Raw genomic sequence first — 20,357 nt, forward strand, 5'->3', positions numbered from 1 at the left:
CCTTTGTTTTTCTAGACAAGCACAAATCTTACCACATCAAAGACGAGCAACTGTCACGCGACGGATTCAAGAAGTTCATGAAATCGGAAGCCTGCCCCTTCGATCAGTGCCGGTTCTCGCGAGTTTGCAATCACATTCACTGCATACGACCGCACTGCAGTTACGTTCTACACTCCTCCGGTCAACTCTTTTCGCACAAGCGGAAACACGAGCGTCACGAGTCGGAACTGGCTTACCGGAAGTACAAACAAGTCAGTGCTGTAGGCGGTATTCGACCACCAGGCTCGTGGGCGCCGGATGAATTGAGCGCCCAAAGTTTGTCCTTGAGCCTGAACGGTGAGAGCTCTAACGAGGGCAGAGGTTCTCCATCATTCTACTCCCTCGACGATTCCTTCCAAAGCGGGAGCGACCTCGCCATGGACCTTACCGCCCCGACTACTACTATTACCGCCAGTGGGAGTTCCGTTGGTCTCGATCAACAGCACCAGCAGCAACATCAGCAGACCCAACAACTCACCGCCACCGAATTGGCGTATCTGATACCAGCTACTGCGGAATGCACGTGCAATGTGGGCAGGGAACACCACCACTGCGGACTGGACCGTTGTGGTGCCACCCTGAAGGATTCCCGCGAAGTCAGAGAACATCTAAAGGAACACGAGACGCAGGAACGCATAACGGACGCCTTTTTCGAAGAGGGCGGTTGCGACGACGGTTGTCCATATGCAAATAAAGAAAAGCATTATCACTGTAATTGGGAAAACTGTCGGGAGGTGATACTCTCCACTGACAAGCCCTTCCGCAGACTACAGCATTACAAGATCCACGAATACAGTCGGCAACTGAACCTCTCTTGCTCCTCCCACGCTCTTTCGCCTGATGTCACGCTGACCCACTTGACGAACATCGACGCAATGTTCAGGCGAAAGCGTGGCAGACCACCGAAGAATCGGGTGATTGAGATCTGGTCGGGCGGCGATTCCGCGTCGCATACTCACGATTCGCCTCAGGCAATCTTCACGAGTTTCAAACTCCCCAAACCGCAGACTCCGAACCTGACGCCTAATCTGTTGATGGATGATCGCGAAGGTAGCGTGTCGCCGTCGAACAGTTTTGGCGAGCCTGAGGGCTTTGCCACTTACAATCCGGAAGGGTGTCCAGACACAGCCTGCGTACTCAGATCGACCAGGCACCATCATTGCTCGCAACCGCGATGCCACTTCTCCACTGATCGACCGGATCAGCTGCTCATGCATAGCAAGGACTTTCACGACAACGTCGACATACCGCCAGGCTTTGCCTTCTACGATAAGATGGTCGACTGTCGACTGTCTAGCTGTCACAGCAATCGCGTCAACCGACACTTCCACTGCACGAGACCCAATTGCGGATACTCGTTTGTCAGGTACTCGACGATGGTGTTGCACGAAAAGCAGCATTCCAGTCATGCCGAGGCGGCTGGCATCTGCGGCCAGGAGTCGAACAATCAAGAGTGTCAAACGCAACCTCAATCGTTGGTCCAGGAGACAAAACCCAGGATTCAAGTGAAGAATCCCGCCGAGCTGATCGAAAAACCCGACGAGAGTTTGACCGTGAGCGATCAGGAGAGCAGATCTATGCTCGAGGATAAGGAATCCGGATTGGCGAGTCCCGATAGCGGCAAGACTACCGGTAAGTACGAGAAAAAAGGAGCACGACTTTAGTATACTCTACTGTTAATTCGTGAGCGAGTTTCGTTTGTAGTAGTGATTTTCAGTTTTTCGAGAAACCCAACAAAGACTTCTCGAGTACACATGCACGTTCCTCTGCACGTAGTCGCGCATCACAATCCATTCGTCGTTACACTTTTGCATTTGCCGTGAAAGTAGAACACCTCTTTGCTATTCCCTCGTTGTTTCTTGCGTTTCGTGAGATTGTTAGTTCCGTTGTTTTGTCTTCTCGTTGTACACAACTGTATATACGGTGGTTGTATTTATAGCGGGCGGTATATTTGAAGTGTTGGTTGTTTGGTTGATTGTTGCTAGTGGTGAGGGCGGCTGGCACCTATTATCCGGTTAGCGGACCGCCGAGCGAACCCGCACTTCCGGGCGTCGTGCTATCCATGCGAACTTCCGTGCACCAAGGTTCGTCTCTCTTTTGGACCAGGTTTTGCGCTTTTCAGAGTGTTCCGTATCAGTAAATTAGTTCTCGTTTGTCTCACGCGCTCGCGGGCATATTGGTGCGGATTCAGATAAATATTTAACATTGCAGAATCACCAGTCATGCCGTCTATGAGCTCCAATTCACCGCACACGCTTTATGGACCTGAGCAAAGCTGCAGTAGACCATTCTGCAAGCTGAAACGCAAGAATCACTATCACTGTAATGCGTGTAATCAGGCCTTCTCAGAATTGGACCGTCTGGTCGCGCACATAGCGAAACACTCGACCGGTGCTATTCTCAGCCAGCAACAACATGACATGGTCAGTCCGTCGCCTAATCAGTTGCAGCACGATTACATCGCGCAGCTGTCGCAGAAGCACGACTTCATGTCGTCGAACGTTCAGATGGCCCAGAACATTCAGAACTTCCAAAACCAAATGCAGCGGCAGATGCAGCAGACCCTCAGCCAGCAGTCCCAGTCGAAAGACATCAAGCTGGAGAAGCCAAGGTGCAGCACTGACATCGGCGTGCAGAACGTCCCGAAAGTCAAGCGAGAACCACTCGAGATCGCCAGCAGGGAAGAAGGGAACAATTCGGCAATGGATAATCACGAAAACGGGCAGTTGCCGCAACCACCGATCCAGACCACCAACATGCAGCAGCCTGCGGTACCAACGAATTTCGAGCTCGATCTCAGCCACGGCTTTCATTTTCCGAGCCCTGCTGTGATGGCGGCCATCACAAACCAGCAGATCGCCCTGATGAACCAGGCTTTGCCGCCATTTCTTCAGCACGGCGGAATGTACGCCGGTGGACCTGGACTGATGTTCGCGCCTGGTTTACCACCGACAAATTTTCTGCCACCTACGAGAGATGAGAATCCCTTGGCTTCGCTGGCAGCTAACCTTAATCTGAATAAGAGATCTTTGTCGCCGTCGGACGCTAATTCGCCAGAAGCTAAGAAGCAGAGGCTTCATCATTCGATGCGTATGTTGAAGGACGAGCCTGTGCCAGAGGGATACGTCAGGTTCGTATTATTGTTTCTGTGTTTTCTTCCAAACACACTCGTAAATAAGAAACTTGAAATTTGATATTATTCCTATCAATTTATTTACTTTAATCATTATTACAGATTCAGATTCAACGAAGACTGCAGGTACCCTCATTGCGGCTACAGAGAGCATCAGACTCACTTCCACTGCATGCGCCAGGACTGCGGTTACTCGTTCTGCGACAAAACCCGCTTCGTGCAGCATACTGCTAGGCACGAGCGGCTAGACACCTTGATGGGCGGTGACTTTCAGCAATACCGGGCTAACGTGCCCTGCGGCAGAGCTCAATGCGCGTACACGACTTCCCTTGGGTCAATGCAGAACAAGGCATCGCACTTTCACTGTTTGAAATGCGATTTTGTTTGCACGGACACGAACAAAGTGGTCGCGCATCGGCGACAGCACGCCAAGCTAGATAGCATCGCGGCTGCGGGTTTCCAGAAGTTTACGCCCAGTCAACCTTGCGGTGGCGTGCAGTGCCAACACTCCGGCAAGCAGACGCACTATCACTGCCTGCAGTGTCAGTACGCGGTGTTGGGTCTGGCGCAGATGTCGGCGCACAAGTACCGACACCTTGACACGTAACGATCTCCCATAGAAGTCCTGCGCGCGGCAGGAGTAAAATTATCTTGGTCCCTGTAGACATTCCTTAGAGAATGACGCGGCCATCTTCCCCCGACTAGGTGAATCGAACGAAACCTCGGTAGGGGGCTAGTCAGCGACTTCGTCACAATTCGATGCCCACCGTCGATGATTGTCGCGCGAAAAAGGAAGTCAGAGATGGTCATCCGCGAAAATTCCGGAAGAGGCCCATAAAAGACAGATTCCTAGTCCCTATAGACATTCCCCAAAAGATCACTCGAGTGCCTCGATCATTCACGATCGAGCGATGTTCCTGGTAATGTGGATGATCAGTGACAACCGATAGGGGGCTAGTCAATAACATTTTACCTTCGGGATGAATACTGATAGGTCAAGGCTTTTTCAAGTCGAGGTACATCTGCTGTTTCGCGGCTATGTCGAGGAAACGTTGAGGCAACTCGGTCTCTCCGTACTTAGGGTCTGAACAGTGAAATGAACCGACAATGAAGACTCGGGAAACGATCGTTGTCGAGCAATCTTTTCAGATTCTCTTTTAAGGGCAAACGACACGGAACCTTGATACGGAGCAAATTTAACCGAGCGTTCATACAGTCGAATCTCGGAATAGAATTCCACTAATGCCTTGAGAATCGAGAACGAGGGCGGGAGACGCGAGAACGAAGCGTGTGGCGCGTAGCACCTAAGACAATAATATGAAGACAAGCCTATAGCGTAGCTTTAGCGCGAAAAAAGACAAACTATAATATTTAAGAAGAGAAGAAAAGAGTAACCTTGTACATTTTTTCCTTTGTTAGTATCGTTCTGTGTACCCTCCGCATGAATAGTCATTACGACGATCTAGACTATAGAATAGTTTGATGCATTGCCCACAAATAAAACATGAAGCAAATAGGGAAAAAACAATACTACAAAGCAGGAAGATACAATCGGCGATACAATCTGACTGGAATTCTCTATATGTTGCAAACCAGCGAGAATCAATGCGGCAAATTCGCGCTTCAGCGTTGAGACTGGAGAAGCGAGGGGAAGATATCTTTTTCCTATCGTCTAGACTGCGAAATTAAGAAATGCCTATTGCGTTATGTCGGCAGTGTGTTAATGTCTTCGTTGCACAATCGATAACATGAGAAGACGCAATAATAGTTATTAATATTTCTGTAATCTTGCTCGGTTTTTATTTTCTTGGTATTGTTTTGATCTCGTCACATTTAAATTTCGGAAACAGTTATACACTCTCATATATGGATCTTTTCATTATGAAGAACTCCGTTACTTGTCTAATTAATGGTTGATTGTGCAACGACGATGATCTAACGTAACATTGAATACTCATGAACCTGGCCAGATAAAAAGAAATAACTTTCGGGATATGGATTGCATTCTGGAGGGTACGCGACGGATATTACAAGCAGTATTGATAAACTGAGAATTAACTAGAAAGACTGCGAGCCGATATACGAGAACGGAATGAGAACAGAGCGACGATCGTTGAACGATCAAATTGAAAAAAAAAGAATTAATATGTCAGAGACAAGAATTAGATGTATATGTTGCGGAAAGAGAAATTATATTCGAGATTATATTCTAAAACGCGGTCGCTGATCGACATAATGCAAAGCTGTTTAATATATGTATGTGTATAGTGTATATGTGTATTCTGATTGATATGAATTATTCAAGAGAAGAATAGATTTCTCGCGCTTCTGTTCGTCAAGCACATTCAACAGCGATATCTGAAATCTGTTCATTTTTATTTGGCATAAAGCTTATTTTTGCTCGTGACTTCGCCGCATACTCCGCGTCACATCGACAGCAGTTTTTCTTACATTTTCTTTCACGCTGCTGTTTTTTTTAGATCAAGAGTATTTTTGCTTTTTTTTTATCTTCATACGCACACTGCGTCAAGGAAAGGTGGAAGTCATTGCATTAACTGGTTTTATCTTTGAGACGAGATACGGTTCGTTTGCACGTAGGACGACGGAGAGAGATAATAACGCCGGATGAATGATAAGAAGTATCCGGCGTGGTTGCCGTATGTATGTTCTTGTATGGAGGCCAGAGATGACGCATACATATTTCCTTGGCGAATATTAGAATGGAAAATGTAATCCGCGACAACGGGAGACGCGCTAGGGTGCCTTCAGGATTTTTCTCCGAACTCTTTTAGGACCGTGCCTTAGCGACTTAACGTACAATGGACACAAAGTTATTCATTCAATAGTAGCGGCAGAAATAGTAAAGCAACAATCAGATCATTATCCACACCTGTTTGCGCAGCCGTAGCTATGATTGAATTTCGGAGCAGAATATCGTCAATCGCGGTTTAGAGCGGAAGACTGAGTCCCAATTTTGAACTGACGACAAATTCCTAACACGATCATCGATTTCGATGATTATACGGTATGGTTCCTGAATCAATAAACATTCTTTCTGAATTACTGTAACCGACTGACCGGAAGGCGATCATAGACTTGATAACTGGAGGACGTTAGTGCCTTACGTCAGACTAGACAAAACGCCGCAAACTGTATCCGCCGACATTTATAATAGAAGGCATGTTTTTACATTTTTTAAGAGATATCTACTGACTTGTTTCAACAAAATTACTGAATTGCTACGAATCATCGTCGAGAGGAATTTTCAAACCTATGTAGATCTCGAGAGGTGATACAATTTCGTTACTATTACAATATTAAAGAGTTTCTTAGAATTGCCAATAAAAAAGCTCGACTCATAGTTGTTTTTTCTGAATATATTGCGTTATGAATATTTTAATAAAGATGAAAAAATCTCGCGCGCTCTCTGTGTTGCAGCAAAACAGCAGTTTGTCATAAATAATTTACAATGTTTTAATTTCCGACATCATCATAATGAAAATGTGTCTGCCCTGTAAACTACGATTTTTTTTGTTTTTGTTTTGTTCGTTTTCGCTCGTAATAAGCGAAGATGATAGTGGCCAGTCCGTATTCTAATTTATGTTATAGACCTTGGTCATTCTCTGAATCGTAAAAAGATATCTCGTATCCACCAACGTATGCGTTGCTACTATCAAAGTTCATACCAGGCAAAGATGTATACGAATACTTTATACTTTATCGAAAAGAGATCATACGAAATATCACATATCGAGAAGTCGCAATGTTCTGCTTCAGCAGAGGAACATCAGTTGCGTAACGACAATATAACTGCGAAGTATAACGATTATAAGACGCCATGTATAAAAAATGAACATTTTGAGTAATAACGAGAAGGCTGTTTACTTTAATTAGACACATCTTGCATCCATGTGACCCATAGTCCGCAAAAGATATGACGATGAAATGTTAAAACCGGATTTCTTGGCAACAAAGTTCACGAAGAGGTTTCAGAAAGTTTGTTTTCAAATAGAATGATACTTGATCACCTTGCACACCTTGATCTTCCATTTTATAATATTTATAGACTCATAAATAGCCAAGTGAGACGAATTCGCGATGAGCCCAGATGGACCGATTATATTTACACGTAAAGCGATGGATCGAGTGGATTCGGTGGAGACAGCTCGAAGGGAGGAATCCTGGTTGGTTTTCCTGAAATATTACAATAGTAGAGCATTCCAATAGCGAGTCGGTAGTCATCGAACTTGTCCACGTGGACGGTGCGTCGCTCTTACGTGGCGATTTATCAAAAATCGCGGGGAAAGTTCGTCGGTTTTGCGCGGTATCGCGTGTCGCATCGGCGATGTAACACGATAGCGAATCGGACATCAACCCCAGAGTAGCAGGAGAAGAAAACGAGTACGAGATTCGAAGATACCATTCGCATCGAGAACGTGGAGAGGCTAGAGTCCAGCCATTAAACGAGTGCCATAAAACCACGCTGTAAACAGTCCAAGTACATTTTTACTATGTTAAGTCGCGAGACGCGTGCGGGACTATGGAAAATTAGGGATACAATTAGGGTCGATAGACAACTCTGTATAATATTTATTTAGCGTTTAGGAGTGACGGATGTGTGAGGAAGAAGCGAGCGAATGAGGAGGACAATGTAGGGAACAATCGCGTGGGAATACAAAATTTATCTGTTTACAATATAATTGCGAGAAGTAAATTTTGTTTGAACGTGGAATGACAGAGAAAGAGAGAGATTAGCATATGGTGATTGCCTTATAAAAATATCGAGAATTCTATTATATATAAATATATATAATTTATGCGGATTATACATTATATATATTTTTATATAATATATATAAACGTGAATTATCGCTTTCGAAAACGATGCAACTGAAACAAAACAAGAATGAAACGAAAGAAATGTATACCAGTAGAGTGTACTATTATTTGAAAAAGCTAGAGAGGTTCTATCGTATGGTCGTTAGTAATAAAATATCTCTGCTGTATGGATCTAAAGAGAAGAAAAGAGAAACGATTATATAATTTTATCTATTATTATTATATTATACTATTATTACTGTTTAATTTTGCTCGTCAGGTTCGTGCTGTAACCTTTCGTACCTACAGAACGGACGTGCGGGCACTACACTGTGTATTATTCTCTATTATTATTATTATTAATTATTATTATTATTATTATTAATTATTATTAATTATTATTTGAAAGTTTGCCCGTCAGGTCCGCCCTGTAGCCTTCGAATCTACAGGGCGGGCGTGCGGGCTCTTATTATTATTATTATTATATTAATGATTATTGAACCACATCTTATGTAGCTGTGATTTTGCTTTCAAAAAGTAAAAATTAAAAATATTTATAGCAACTGAAATGAGACATCCCACATTTGTGCGTTTTTGTTCCACTCCCTTCAACATGCGCTCGTTACGATTTTTACCTTATCGCTTTAATCATTATGGACTTATTACGATATTATTATACATGATAGAAGCCATTAATTCGTTGAATTCGGAAATTCGTATCGTGAATCAAATGTCTGGCAGTTCTCACTCAGCATTTCCATGCGCTGTCCGAGTATTTTATTTCATCGCGTCGTGTTTGACGCTGCACATTCAAATTCGCGTTAAATATTCGGCTAGGGGCGCAATATCGCATTAAATGCCCACGCGATTCAATATATTTACGCAGTTGCGTAAAGCTTGCTTATTTGGGGATGATAATTTGCAGCGAGATAAGAAAAAGAATTACGTGCGGCCTCTTTCGACAGCAAACAACGTCAATGCGTATATCCAATCGATGGACTCTCGAAAGAACTACTTCACCTTTAATATCTTCTTTAACGCGTTCGGCGCGACGTAATTACTGAACTGTTTAATTAATTGAAATACGATTGCGATAATGAATATTCAGTTCGATCGATGAATACGCGTCGCAAAAGTCACGAACGGTGACATGATGCATATTTCATAAGACAAAGCATCTGTTTTGACAACTCGCCAAGGTTACATACGAATCCATGATATTTTCAAGAAATAAAAGATCATGGTTTTAGAGGCAGGAAGAACAAAAACTGTTCTCGGCTTAGTAAATAAGAAGATAAAAATTTATATTCCTGTTCGGAGATTCTATATATATATCTATTATAATTGCATGCTATTTATGTAAGGCGTAACAGAAAACACACTGATTCAAATCAATTCTCAATTCTGATTCTCAATGTTTTTAATTTGCTCTTATGATTTGTTCAATTTTTTAGTACACTTTCCATCCAACACTTTGACTTCTGGTCAACAGTTTATAGTGAGGTCGCTATTCCCGGCAAAATTCCAGATAATTCAAGCTCAATGAGCCGTAACTTCACCACAAAGTAAACCAAAGCTGTTTTCCCCAATTTTTCAATTATGTCGCTCTACTCGTCAAGCTTCGCTTTTCATCTTTAAACATCCTGCTCTCGTAGATAGCTATTTGAGTCAATCAGATGTGCGATAACATGAAGCGGTCATTGAACAGAAAAAGGTAAAGAGAGAAAAGGAGGAAATCAACAGAGAGAAGAGGAAAATATTTAATAAACGAATATAAATAACCATAACGAATACTTGATATCAACTTATCATCAATTTTCAATTTATAAGCTCAACGATTTGATTTTCTATTTTTGTTTCACCGTTTTTCGCACGCTGTAACTTTTATATTCTACGAGTCAGGCAACAATGTGAGAAACGTGCAAGAAATTATGCTGATTCAAATTAAATGTCGTAAAGTGTTTTGATTTATTCGCCAAGCGTTTAGAGATCATCGGATGGCTTGCAGTTAAGTCTCCTATTTGTTAGTTGTATACTCATAAATTAATAAATATACGACATTGATATGGTGATGCTTTGATCCGAGAATGTGGGATTTTCTTTTGAATATTTTTTCAAGAATTTCTGCCTAAATATTTCAAACAAGATCACGGATTTTAAATCACAAAGCTAAAATTTTGCGGCATTACTGCTTTTCAATGAAAATCGCGGATATTATTAATCAAAATAAAGGAATTGTGGAAAATCTTTTACCGGAAAACGCAGCATTGTTTGTATACCTGCGTGAAAGATAGGTCTGAAATGTGTGTTGTGGAGAATTTTCCTAGCACGTGATCGCGTCATGATGCAGCCGGATGATCAATGGGATTGACTATACGGATGCACGTGGTGTGAACGTGATCTCAAAGTCTGCCCTTGCCATGCTTTTAGTCACAGAAAGAATAAAGTAAAAAGCTCTTTCAAAAAAAGTGGCTGTTTTACTAAATTTTATCTTATTAACGTTTTATCTTCAGAATGTTATCTTACAAAAATGACGTTGCATAATAAAAGTTCTATAGCAAATTTCTGAAAAAATAATAATTTTTAATTTCTTATAACAAGATAATATAACGCAAACTAACGTACATTATATATATTAATTTCTAAAATTAAAATCTATTAGTAAGAAAATGCTGATATATTAATTCCAAGAATCAATATATTAATATCTATACATATACATGTGCACAATCACGTATACGTATATACGTGATAGATCTATATTTTTATCTATATCGTTTTTCGCTGACGAGAGTCTGGTGGCCTTCGCTATCATGTGATGAACACGACTAGATATCGCACAAGAATTACGAAATTCTTTAAATACACTACCATAAATACATTAAACACGATGTTATTTTGCATGCTTTTTTTCCTTGTTTTTTTATTGAAATGTCAGTGCTGTTGCCGTTGCTTAGGAATTGCATCACTCCAAGCGCCAAGTGTTTTTGAGTGTCGTTGAGAATGCCAGCTGTATGTGTAGCACATGCTCAGCACGACCAGATAACGCATCGCGATAAATTTGGTGTTTGATCTGTTGACACGCGCTGAGTCTGCGGTTTCAGACACGACTGGAAAAGATCGATACCGCGTGCAAAGAGGTTCACCATCGATGGTTTCTGCGTTCTCGTGTCCGTCCAACGGTCGCCGACGTCGGAGATAAATCCCGACTACCTGAGGAAAAAGAAGAAAATCGCAGGTACAAAAATAGAGTAGCGTGCAGTGGGAGAAGTTCAGTTCAGGGAACAGGCGGACGTTGACGAGGAGCAAGAGTTACTTACCCCAAGGGGAATATTCCCGGCGCCGAGGAGCTTCCCTCAGAATAAATAGATGCATTACAGAAACCTTGTTTTGCGTTATTTTGCTACATTTTTATGAAAATATGTCCAAAGTGGAAAAATTAGGAAGAGTCTCTTGTTGAGTTGTCGAAATTTCTTCGGCATTTGGCACGCACTTTGCTCTCGATCTGGTCTACTCATGCTCATCGTTTTTATATCCATCGACAACCGATAATTTGTTGCAAATAAGATGTATACCAATTTTTATTTTAATTTCAATTTCAAGCCGATGACGTTCATTGTGTGCGCCATCACAGGTTAAAATTGATCATAATTAGCATGCACGTGGCACTGACAAATATTTTGTTTACGACTTCGCGTGCATATTTATAACATATACACATGCATGTACAGTATATATTACAAATCATGTGTAATCCCCGTTTCGCGAATAAACCAATCGACTGTGCAGATGCAGATACAGTTGTTTCTTTTCCTCTCTGTTTTTAATCAAACAAATGCGATTATATTTTTAAACAAGCGTTAGCAGGATTTTCCAGAGATGAATCACGAACTGGACATTTCGCAGTATTTTTGTAAATAAGAAACTCATGTGCATATTCTACGAACACAAAGCGTATTTGCGTCGTTCGCATTACAAATTTGTATTTCCATAATTTCTTGAAACGTTACTTACATGTATAATGCATCATACTGCAACACGATTGATATTTTCTACAAACCATATTGTGCAAAAACATTTATATAAGTTATTTATTTACAAAACAAAGAAAAACTGTAACTACCAAGTCGCTTACATCAGGATGCATGGTGTAGCGGAAAAAATTGCTGCATGAAATATTAAATATCTCTGTTAATGTTAAATCTTTGCTGATAAAATATGCCAGTGGAACACATTTGATGCCTCGGGGCAGCAAATTGCAGGCTGAAAATCAACTTTGCAAGCAAGAGAAAAGTCATGTGATATCGTTAATGCGACTATGTTGTGTCTATACCGCGGAACGACCTGAATCTCTCCGCGCAGTCGAGCAGTCACGAGGGCACTCCATCACGGCGTGTTAAGAGAACGGGTTTGATTTATAAAAAAATTAATCGCAATAATGCTGCAACAATGTTCGGTCGATGAAGATGACCCGAGTTTTTCATTTCTGCAAAATTTGCTTTAGTCAGAATTCCTCATGCTGATGCCGACGTACTTATCACGTGCGTGTGTGCGCGCGCGCGCGCGCTCGTGTGCGTGCACACTTTTTGAAACTTAGAGTTTCCCTCCCCCTCATCTCCCCTCGTCGTAGTCACGCGTTCTCCGCGTGCGACGAGTGGAATCGATATGTCGATCCTACAAAAGAACCCCCCTGGATCTTCGCGGTCCCGGTAGTCACGTCTTTTATTTCCGATTCACGGCAGGGCTTTCTCCCACTTTCGCGTAATGCAAATATCCGAACAATACGTTCAGGTATTCGCGTTACGCCGGAAAGCAATGCGGCGCATAAATAAATTATATACGCGAGCGAGAAGTGTCGTCATTCAGGAGGACCGTTCGCATCCGTGTCTGCGATACTTGGTGTACTTTGTAACTGACTTTGACACGCCATGATGCAACATTTCGGCAGTTGCGTGCGCGCACACACGCACACGCACAAGCTGACCTCCAATCTAAATCGGTTTTCTCCAAATTTCGCCTTGCCGCCGTTAAATATCCGATCTCTTTGAAAATACACATGTCGTGTTACGCGATATAAATAATATGTAATTTATAAACCGTGTTTATAATTGCCTGCAAAATCAGTAACCACGTGACTATGAAACTGATTCTATACAGTCGAAGCGCAGATCTGATCGTAAATCGCAACGAGCGATAGGTTCTTCTAATCACGAATCACGAGTTACCAATGACGAGTTACGTGTTATCAACTTCTTCATATTATATGGAAAGGTCGCTCGATTGCCCGATGATGCGAACCGTATTTCCATTACAGTGCAGGCGTAAAATTCCATCGATGATTCCATGCGGGTATCAATCATGCCAGAGGGGATACAACATGCCGAAGGACGCTTGCGTGTCGAGGGACTCGTCTACGCGATCATGCACGCGTTTCCCCGCGTCGACGACCCTTTTTCTTTTTCGCAGTATTATAGTCACGCGGGAAATTTATCTCGACCATCGGAGCGCGTAGCGTTCGCCAATCCGCCGGCAGTTCCAACGGAAGTGAGCATCCGAACTGGTTGCGGCGCATGTTTCGCCTTGCTGGTCATGGTCGAGCCGGTGGAGGTGGATAAATGGTAGTTACCAGCCGCCACGATCACGGCCGGTTTAGTGTCGAGCCAGCAAGCAGTCGAGACTAACATAACGCAGACCCTCACTTAACAGCACCAGCAGCTCTCTCAGTGTTGTATTATTGATCGCGGACATTCGTTGGTGAGGTGGCGCGAAGGATGGGCATATTTCGGGAATTTCCCATAGTCTTCAATCTCTACAAGAAGTACAGTTAGTTCTTGGCCATTTACTGAAATCGCTCGTACGAGACACGTGAAGCCTCCTACGGCTGATCAGCAAGTGCCGGAACTTCCATCACTGACGTAAATACCAAGGTGAGCACCCACGTCTAAAGTTACGTGTACGCATTATGGGAACGTCGAGACCTTGATTCTGATGGAACTTCCGCTCGACTAACCGCTCGAATCAAGTCCGATTTAGAACTTGGAACAGTTGCTCTGATGAGCATCACTTTCAGTAGAGTCCATCGAAAGTGCGAACTTTGTACTAGAAACTTGTCATCAGTTAGTTGAACAACTTATGCCGTGTTTCTTAATTTAACAGTGAAGTGGACTATATCGCTAGCTATCCTATATCTGAACAGTTGCCGCAATTGCTGTTCAAAATTAGAACTTCCAGACGAAATCATTCACGAGATCGGTCGAGTTCATGTTTGAATATACGAATTTTAATTTCGCTGTAATATGCCTCGTGCTGATCACATTCTGTTCATGCAGAGAGTGCATAGACGAAAAGATAAATAGTATTGCAAAAGTATTTTGTTAGGTTTTTTGAGAATTTTCTATTTATGTAGCGCATACGAATTTCATAATTTCATAATTTCGGAGCAGACTGTTCATCGAAAACGTTCATTTGAGGAAAAATTGCGACGCGGTGAATCCCAGTGCAGTCCAGCCGGTTGAGTCACGCAAGTTTGCAGAACTGCTAATCCACTTTACTTGCGAATACGACGAGAAAGGTTCTGCGGGCATATTAATATTCGTTAAGTTGGCCTGCGTAGAGAGTGTAAAACACGCACGGTTGCGGTAGAATTCGTTGAGCGAAAATAATCTTGCAGAAACTCTCCTTTGAATTCTTTCTTTATTTGACAATCAACAGTCATCATTGAAAATACAGATATATTTATTTATTTATTTATTTAATCCTCGCTTTTCGGCTTAGGATGACTTCCTGTTTATCCTGTTTATAGGATATTTTAAGATGCATATCATGTCAATAAATCACCTTAAAATAGGTTTTAAGGATTACATTAAAATTTGACGAATTTGTTTACAGTTCCGAAACATGCAATTCGAATAAATTTGAATTTGGATGGTTCTAACTTGCATAAAATTTAAGTAGCTAATGCGGAATATTTTAAAAATATTTACGTGGCCTAAGGAAATATAAATCTTAAAGTAAATGTCTTTTAAATATAAGTCGTGTATCCAAGAATAAAAACTATAGTTCGGTTTCTTAAGCAAAGATATTGAGAAAAGAATTCGTAATCAGGCACGTTGTACGGTGGATATTGCTCGCGCGATTTGCTGAACCATGCGAAAAATGACCGTCAAACTAATCTCGGGTCGACAAGGCTATCAGACTGTGACGTCTTTTTTCACCGCGCAGCTTCGACATCGCAAATGAAAATTTTTCAGTGGTGGCCGAAACGTTCGCTAGTGATCTTCGCAGAAATCTCATTGTCAAAGACGATCAGCAATCGATTATAATTGATGTCACGTTATTTTTTGTATGTAACTTAGCAATTTCAACAAAGTAAATTGGTCATCAATGTAATAGCTTGATTCAATCCAAATCGATTATGTAACTAATCATCTTCTTTTTTTTCAGGTGACCAACCATCGAACGATTTCTGCAGAGAAGAATTTGGCACGAAGATCGCTGAGTACAGAGCGACCGTATTTACTAGACATCGTACCAGAATGACGCAAGTGACGGGAATCATGGAGAAGAAGGAGGTTTTAAAGGGGAAGCCAACTCTTGTCAGACGAGTGTCCGATATGTTTAAGGGTAAATAAACAAAACTTCACTTCATTATCTTCTTTTTAGTCTTCTTCGTAGTCTCTTCTACGTTGCAACTTAAGAGATACCGCTCATCATCGTCGAATAACTCGATTGGAGCGGTTTGGTTGTTTTCTGAATTGGGGATAATGATACATCTGGCAAATTACTATCTCAGCAGGTTTATCGCGAAAGAATTGCATGCGTACTCAGAATATCATGTAATAAAACTGTTTTTTTTTTTTGGAACATGTACGATAGCAAAGCTGTTATTATTGAGTTCATCAAGTATTTTTCTCTCCCGACAGATGGAAACTACAGCGGGCCACCGATGCTGTTCCGACATGCATCGATGAAGAAGATCCGCCATTGTTGTCAGAATTTAAATCTGCTTCCGTTCCTGCTTTACTCCTTCGGCAACTCCAAGTCGCATCCGATGGTACGAAAAATGCACGTCTACCTCAGTTGTCTTCTTCAAGAGATAACCATCAGCTTCCTGATCACGTATCAGAATCTGCGCCGCTCAGTGCTAAACAAGATTCGCGTCGAAAAGTCGATTAATGCACAAGAAGCGATCGCGGAACCGAAAGACAATCTCGCAAAACCCGCCGCGAGGTTTAGCAAGTTTAAGAAGCCGAAACGCAAGCCGCATCCGTTCTACCTGGTCGTAGCCGTTTACTTGGCGCCGTTGCTGCTGCTCTGCCAAGTGATAACCGTGTGCACCCTGACGATCATCGGCAAGTACACGCCGGGCTTCATCTTCCTCATGAGCGCGCTGCTGTTCCTCGGTGGTATCGCGTACAAGATACTGACGCATCAGAAGATAGTACAACAAGGCGTCAACAAGTGCGAGAATAAGAAGATACAGTGATCCTCCATTTCCGGTGCATCGCCAATTGTTTCATAGCTTCCAGAGACAGTCAAAGAACTGAAAGAACTCTATTCCGTTGGAGTCCGTGCCTTTACGCGCGGCATCAGACATTACCACTTGTGCAATCACCGCGTATGTTAACATGTTTGCGTTCTGATTAAACCACAATAATCTCTTCCATTTATCTCGATGTAGCTCCTTAGGTTCCCTTTCTCATCACGAGTTAGCGGTTTGTACTCTCCTTTTTTTTATACGTTGTTAAAGAGTTATTAAGTTCTAGACATCGCGTTGATACCTAACATACATCGCGAAGAAGAAGAAGACGTTTTTTTATAGGCTAAGTACAATAACGCTTAAAAAAGCGAAAGCATAATCTTAATTGTTCTCAAGCGTAATCCCTAAGGGTCGTCCGCGCCCCTCGAATTTACGAAGCAAGCGATCGCGAGTACCTATGTCCCCTGCAGCATAAGACTGAGAATTGTTTTTAACGTGTACGTTTGTAAATAAATAAGTACGAATATTCAGGAGATAGATTTGTAAAGCTGTTCTATTCTGGCGAACGAAGCGATAGAAGGTATACTTGGGAGCCTTGGTACGTCCATTGAAAGTTAGCCAGATCTGTGATGGAGTGGGTACAAGTGATATTTTCGATGGGCACTTGCAATACCACTTAATTATGTGCGATAAGAGTTATTATGAGTAGATACGATTTCTAAAAATATACGCTTTCAAAGAGATAGAGCACACGTGTTGTTGATCATGGATATTATTTCCTGCCACCACAAATAAGATCGATAGTAGATTTATGGGTGCCAACGGGTTATTTGTACGCGATTAAAATCAGCGCGATCATAGTGCCGTGTAAGACGATCATGTTTAAAACGTGGCGTGATATTCCCGCGCTGTTGGCGTACTCGCCGATGCTCATGGCATACGCGATTACGTGCGCCACGTAGTTCTGCTCGTGAACACTGTGAAGGAGATGCGCGTGCGGGCCTGCAAAGAGAATCGCCTAATTATCAAAGGGGCTTCTCCTGCTCGTCAGTTCTCTTGGGAAAATTCTTAAGTTGAGTCCAAGTTATATCATGTTTTACAAGGGAACAACGATTCGACGCGCTCTTCAACGCGAAATCCTCTAACTGCGATCCCATACTTTGTGCAATATCCAATTAAACGCTGTTGCGGTATACCTATAGCGTACGCGGCTACATCTCCACCGCCATGATAAGCTTCGTTCGATATGATGGTTGCCTGCTGGCTGTAGTTGAAATCGCTGGTGTTCGATTTAGAGGGATCGATCCTCACAGCCTGACTGTTGTTGTATACAGTGTAAGCGACGTTGTTCGGCCCACCCGTACTGTAGGACAACGTCGTGTAGGGCGTCCCGTCGTATTTAGATTTCTGGGCGATTCCTGAAAGTCGAAACATTCATTTTGAGAATAAACAAATCGGACAGATCCATTGCGCGTGCAGTCTTACCTAGGATGGATGAACCGCGATCACTGTATCCGTTGAAGCTCATCGAGTGCGTGTGATCGCTGGTGACTATCACAAGGGTGTCGTTGATGTCAATCATCGCGAGAGTCGCGTTCACGGCGTCGGAGAAACGGACAGTTTCCAGCAAAGCTTGGGCCGCGTGTCCTCGATGATGAGCAAAGTCAATTAGGCCGCCCTCCACCTGGAAGAGCGATCGCGTGCTGATTTTTACTAGTATAAGGGAAAGACGCGACAATCTGAGCATATACCATTAGGAGATATCCCTGTTTGGACTTCTGTAAAATTCGAAGAGCCGTCACGGTCATCTCTTCCAGGCTCGGCTGTCCTTTCGGACCACGCTCTCGTTTCCAATCCATCTCAAGGTGGCCGTTGGCGAAAATACCGAGCAGATAATCCACGTTATCGACATCGACGCTAGACAATTCTTCGTTATTTTGTACCACTCTGTGCGCCAAGTTCCTTTTGCACTTATCTCTTATCCAGTCATTGATGAGATCACGGCCGTCTTGCCTGTAGCAGGCCCACGTGTCCAACGGGTCGAATTCGCTCGCGCTCACATTCGACTTCATTGTCTGTCTGCCACCACCCATAATCACCTGTGAAAGATAAGAGATAGATAAATATGTTAATATCGCCACGTGATTATCACGTGAAACAAAGCGTATGAATCAGTTTATTTACACGAATATTTTTCCCGGGTTCATCCTCCACTAACTGTCTGGCGATATCTTTGCAATCAGCAGCGCTTGAAGGCATATTGGCCTCGCATTCCCATTTGCGATTCGCACAGTGTGCGTAAAGTGGTGCCGGAGTCGCGTGAGTCACTCTAGTGGTCGTCACGAAGCCTGTAGTCAATTATGTTATGCTTTGCAAGCTATACATTTCTTTTTAATATCAATTAAAACCAAAAGTTTAACTGTTCTTGGATATCGAAGACAGAAATTCTTGTTTTCAGTTTTTGAACGTTGTCTAACAAAATTTTTAATTGATGCAAAACGATTTTTAGTTAATACGTAGACATTTTTATACACATTAACAGTAAAAAAATACTTTAACTACTTTGAAAAATTACTTAGAATCATATGCGATAATGCGAATAATTTTTTGCGGCGATTAAATTTTTAGCTAGAATGGACCCAACCTGTAGCTTTGCCAGCTGCTTGAGCCCAAGTTATGAACGAATCCACGTGATTACTCCTGTTCAAACTGGCCTCGCAATCTCCCAACTGCACATTTGCGTCCACCCCTATGACCTTGCAATTCGTTTTGACACCCCCGAAAAGAGCAGTGGCGGTAGAGGCCGAGTCCGGCACTTGCTTATCCGTGTTGTAAGTCTACAAAGAAGTCATGAAGAAGAAATACACTCAACCATGAAAATCTTACAACAAAACAACATGTTGCATAATTAAAATACGAGTCACGTTTAACGAAGGTTTTATCGGACAACCTTCAATATCCCGATATGGGGAAAATGCTCCCAGGCGAGTCGACTGGTCTCGCCGCCATGATAAATTCTGCTAGCCGTTATGGTGTCTGGGCTCATCCCATCCCCAATAAAGAGAATCACATTTTTCGCTTTTTTTACATTCCACTGATACAAAAGAGATTCTTCCAGTTCTTTGTTTGCCAACTTGTGCCAGTGGCAACTGTCTATGTTAAGAACGAAGATAAATTTAATTAACATTCAATTAGCTCTGATAGTGATTAAAAAAAGTCTATTTTAATCTATCGAGAGAAAAGTCTCCTATTACACTCTTACAAATGGAGACTTAACAATTTTAACGTTAATAGAAAAATACGTTTGTCATGATTAATGATACCATTTTGAATGTCACGTGACTTAGTTAAGTTCTGTATCGCTGAATACTTGAATCGTAGACGCGCATCATCAGGTTCCACGTAGTATATAAACTCTGCGTTCACTTGAATCATGAATGTCATGATTCATCAATGTAGGAAGTTTAAAAGCGTGACTTATAAATACCTTCAATCGCAGCCACGTTGATGATGTTGATGAAGCACATGACGAAACAGGCGACAAACGACTTCATTCTATTTACGGACTTTTCTAACTTGCTGACAAATCAGGAAATATTAGATCTCGGGAAGAAGGTAACGTTTCGCGGGTACGTCCTCTGTCGAGGCTCGGCACGAATCGTCAAGTGGAAGGAATTATCTCTCAAACGGTAACAAGCGACTCCTCTAACATGAATCATTCGCGTTATCATGTACAAGTCAGCAGCAAAACGAAAAACGTTTTTTTCAGATAAATCGACATATGGTACGCTTTCAGATATATCGACATACTTAACGGATTCAACGTTGGCGCGCTGTTTGCCGCACCAATCACGTTCTGTTGAAGCAGGTGGAGGAGAAGAAGAAGAA

General features: G+C 42.4%; 3 protein-coding genes and 1 long non-coding RNA gene across 6 annotated transcripts in view; 2 read left to right on the plus strand and 2 right to left on the minus strand.

Annotated features, from left to right (window-relative positions):
• The window catches only part of LOC105284744 (zinc finger protein castor homolog 1), a 79,305-nt gene extending 70,746 nt beyond the window's left edge, over window positions 1–8,559 (plus strand). The window contains exons 8-11 of one of the 2 annotated variants that reach the window (XM_011348486.3): window positions 16–1,671; window positions 2,025–2,123; window positions 2,251–3,169; window positions 3,275–8,559. In XM_011348486.3, the coding sequence (XP_011346788.1) occupies window positions 16–1,671; window positions 2,025–2,123; window positions 2,251–3,169; window positions 3,275–3,779 (3,179 nt within the window). In that variant the 3' untranslated portion in view covers window positions 3,780–8,559. The remainder of the gene's footprint in view (window positions 1–15; window positions 1,672–2,024; window positions 2,124–2,250; window positions 3,170–3,274) is intronic. The other variant, XM_011348495.3, reaches the window with a different exon arrangement.
• A 2,367-nt stretch (window positions 8,560–10,926) lies between these two features.
• On the minus strand, window positions 10,927–12,816 carry LOC105284758. Its single transcript, XR_894913.3, has 2 exons — window positions 11,311–12,816; window positions 10,927–11,203 (listed from the first exon to the last, which is right to left on the minus strand). It is a non-coding gene; the product is annotated as an uncharacterized LOC105284758 (long non-coding RNA).
• Window positions 12,817–13,661: 845 nt separating this feature from the next.
• Window positions 13,662–17,208, plus strand: LOC105284762. Of its 2 annotated transcripts, none has more exons than XM_011348516.3 (3): window positions 13,662–13,917; window positions 15,434–15,613; window positions 15,913–17,208. In XM_011348516.3, the coding sequence occupies exons 2-3, from the start codon at window positions 15,526–15,528 to the stop codon at window positions 16,473–16,475; spliced, it is 651 nt and encodes a 216-aa protein (XP_011346818.1). In that variant the 5' UTR covers window positions 13,662–13,917; window positions 15,434–15,525; the 3' UTR covers window positions 16,476–17,208. The 2 variants fall into 2 exon arrangements, with proteins under 2 accessions (XP_011346818.1, XP_019889023.1); XM_020033464.2 differs by lacking the exon at window positions 13,662–13,917 and adding an exon at window positions 14,746–15,332.
• A 17-nt stretch (window positions 17,209–17,225) lies between these two features.
• Window positions 17,226–20,309, minus strand: LOC105284783 (alkaline phosphatase). Its single transcript, XM_026969394.1, has 8 exons — window positions 19,957–20,309; window positions 19,420–19,622; window positions 19,114–19,306; window positions 18,654–18,817; window positions 18,221–18,568; window positions 17,955–18,153; window positions 17,666–17,887; window positions 17,226–17,471 (listed from the first exon to the last, which is right to left on the minus strand). Exons 1-8 carry the CDS (start codon window positions 20,021–20,023, stop codon window positions 17,296–17,298), a joined length of 1,572 nt encoding a protein of 523 aa, XP_026825195.1. The 5' UTR covers window positions 20,024–20,309; the 3' UTR covers window positions 17,226–17,295.
• Window positions 20,310–20,357: the final 48 nt, after the last annotated feature.

The sequence above is a fragment of the Ooceraea biroi genome, chromosome 4 (assembly GCF_003672135.1).
Source record: "Ooceraea biroi isolate clonal line C1 chromosome 4, Obir_v5.4, whole genome shotgun sequence".
Classification (NCBI taxonomy): Eukaryota; Metazoa; Arthropoda; class Insecta; order Hymenoptera; family Formicidae; genus Ooceraea; species Ooceraea biroi.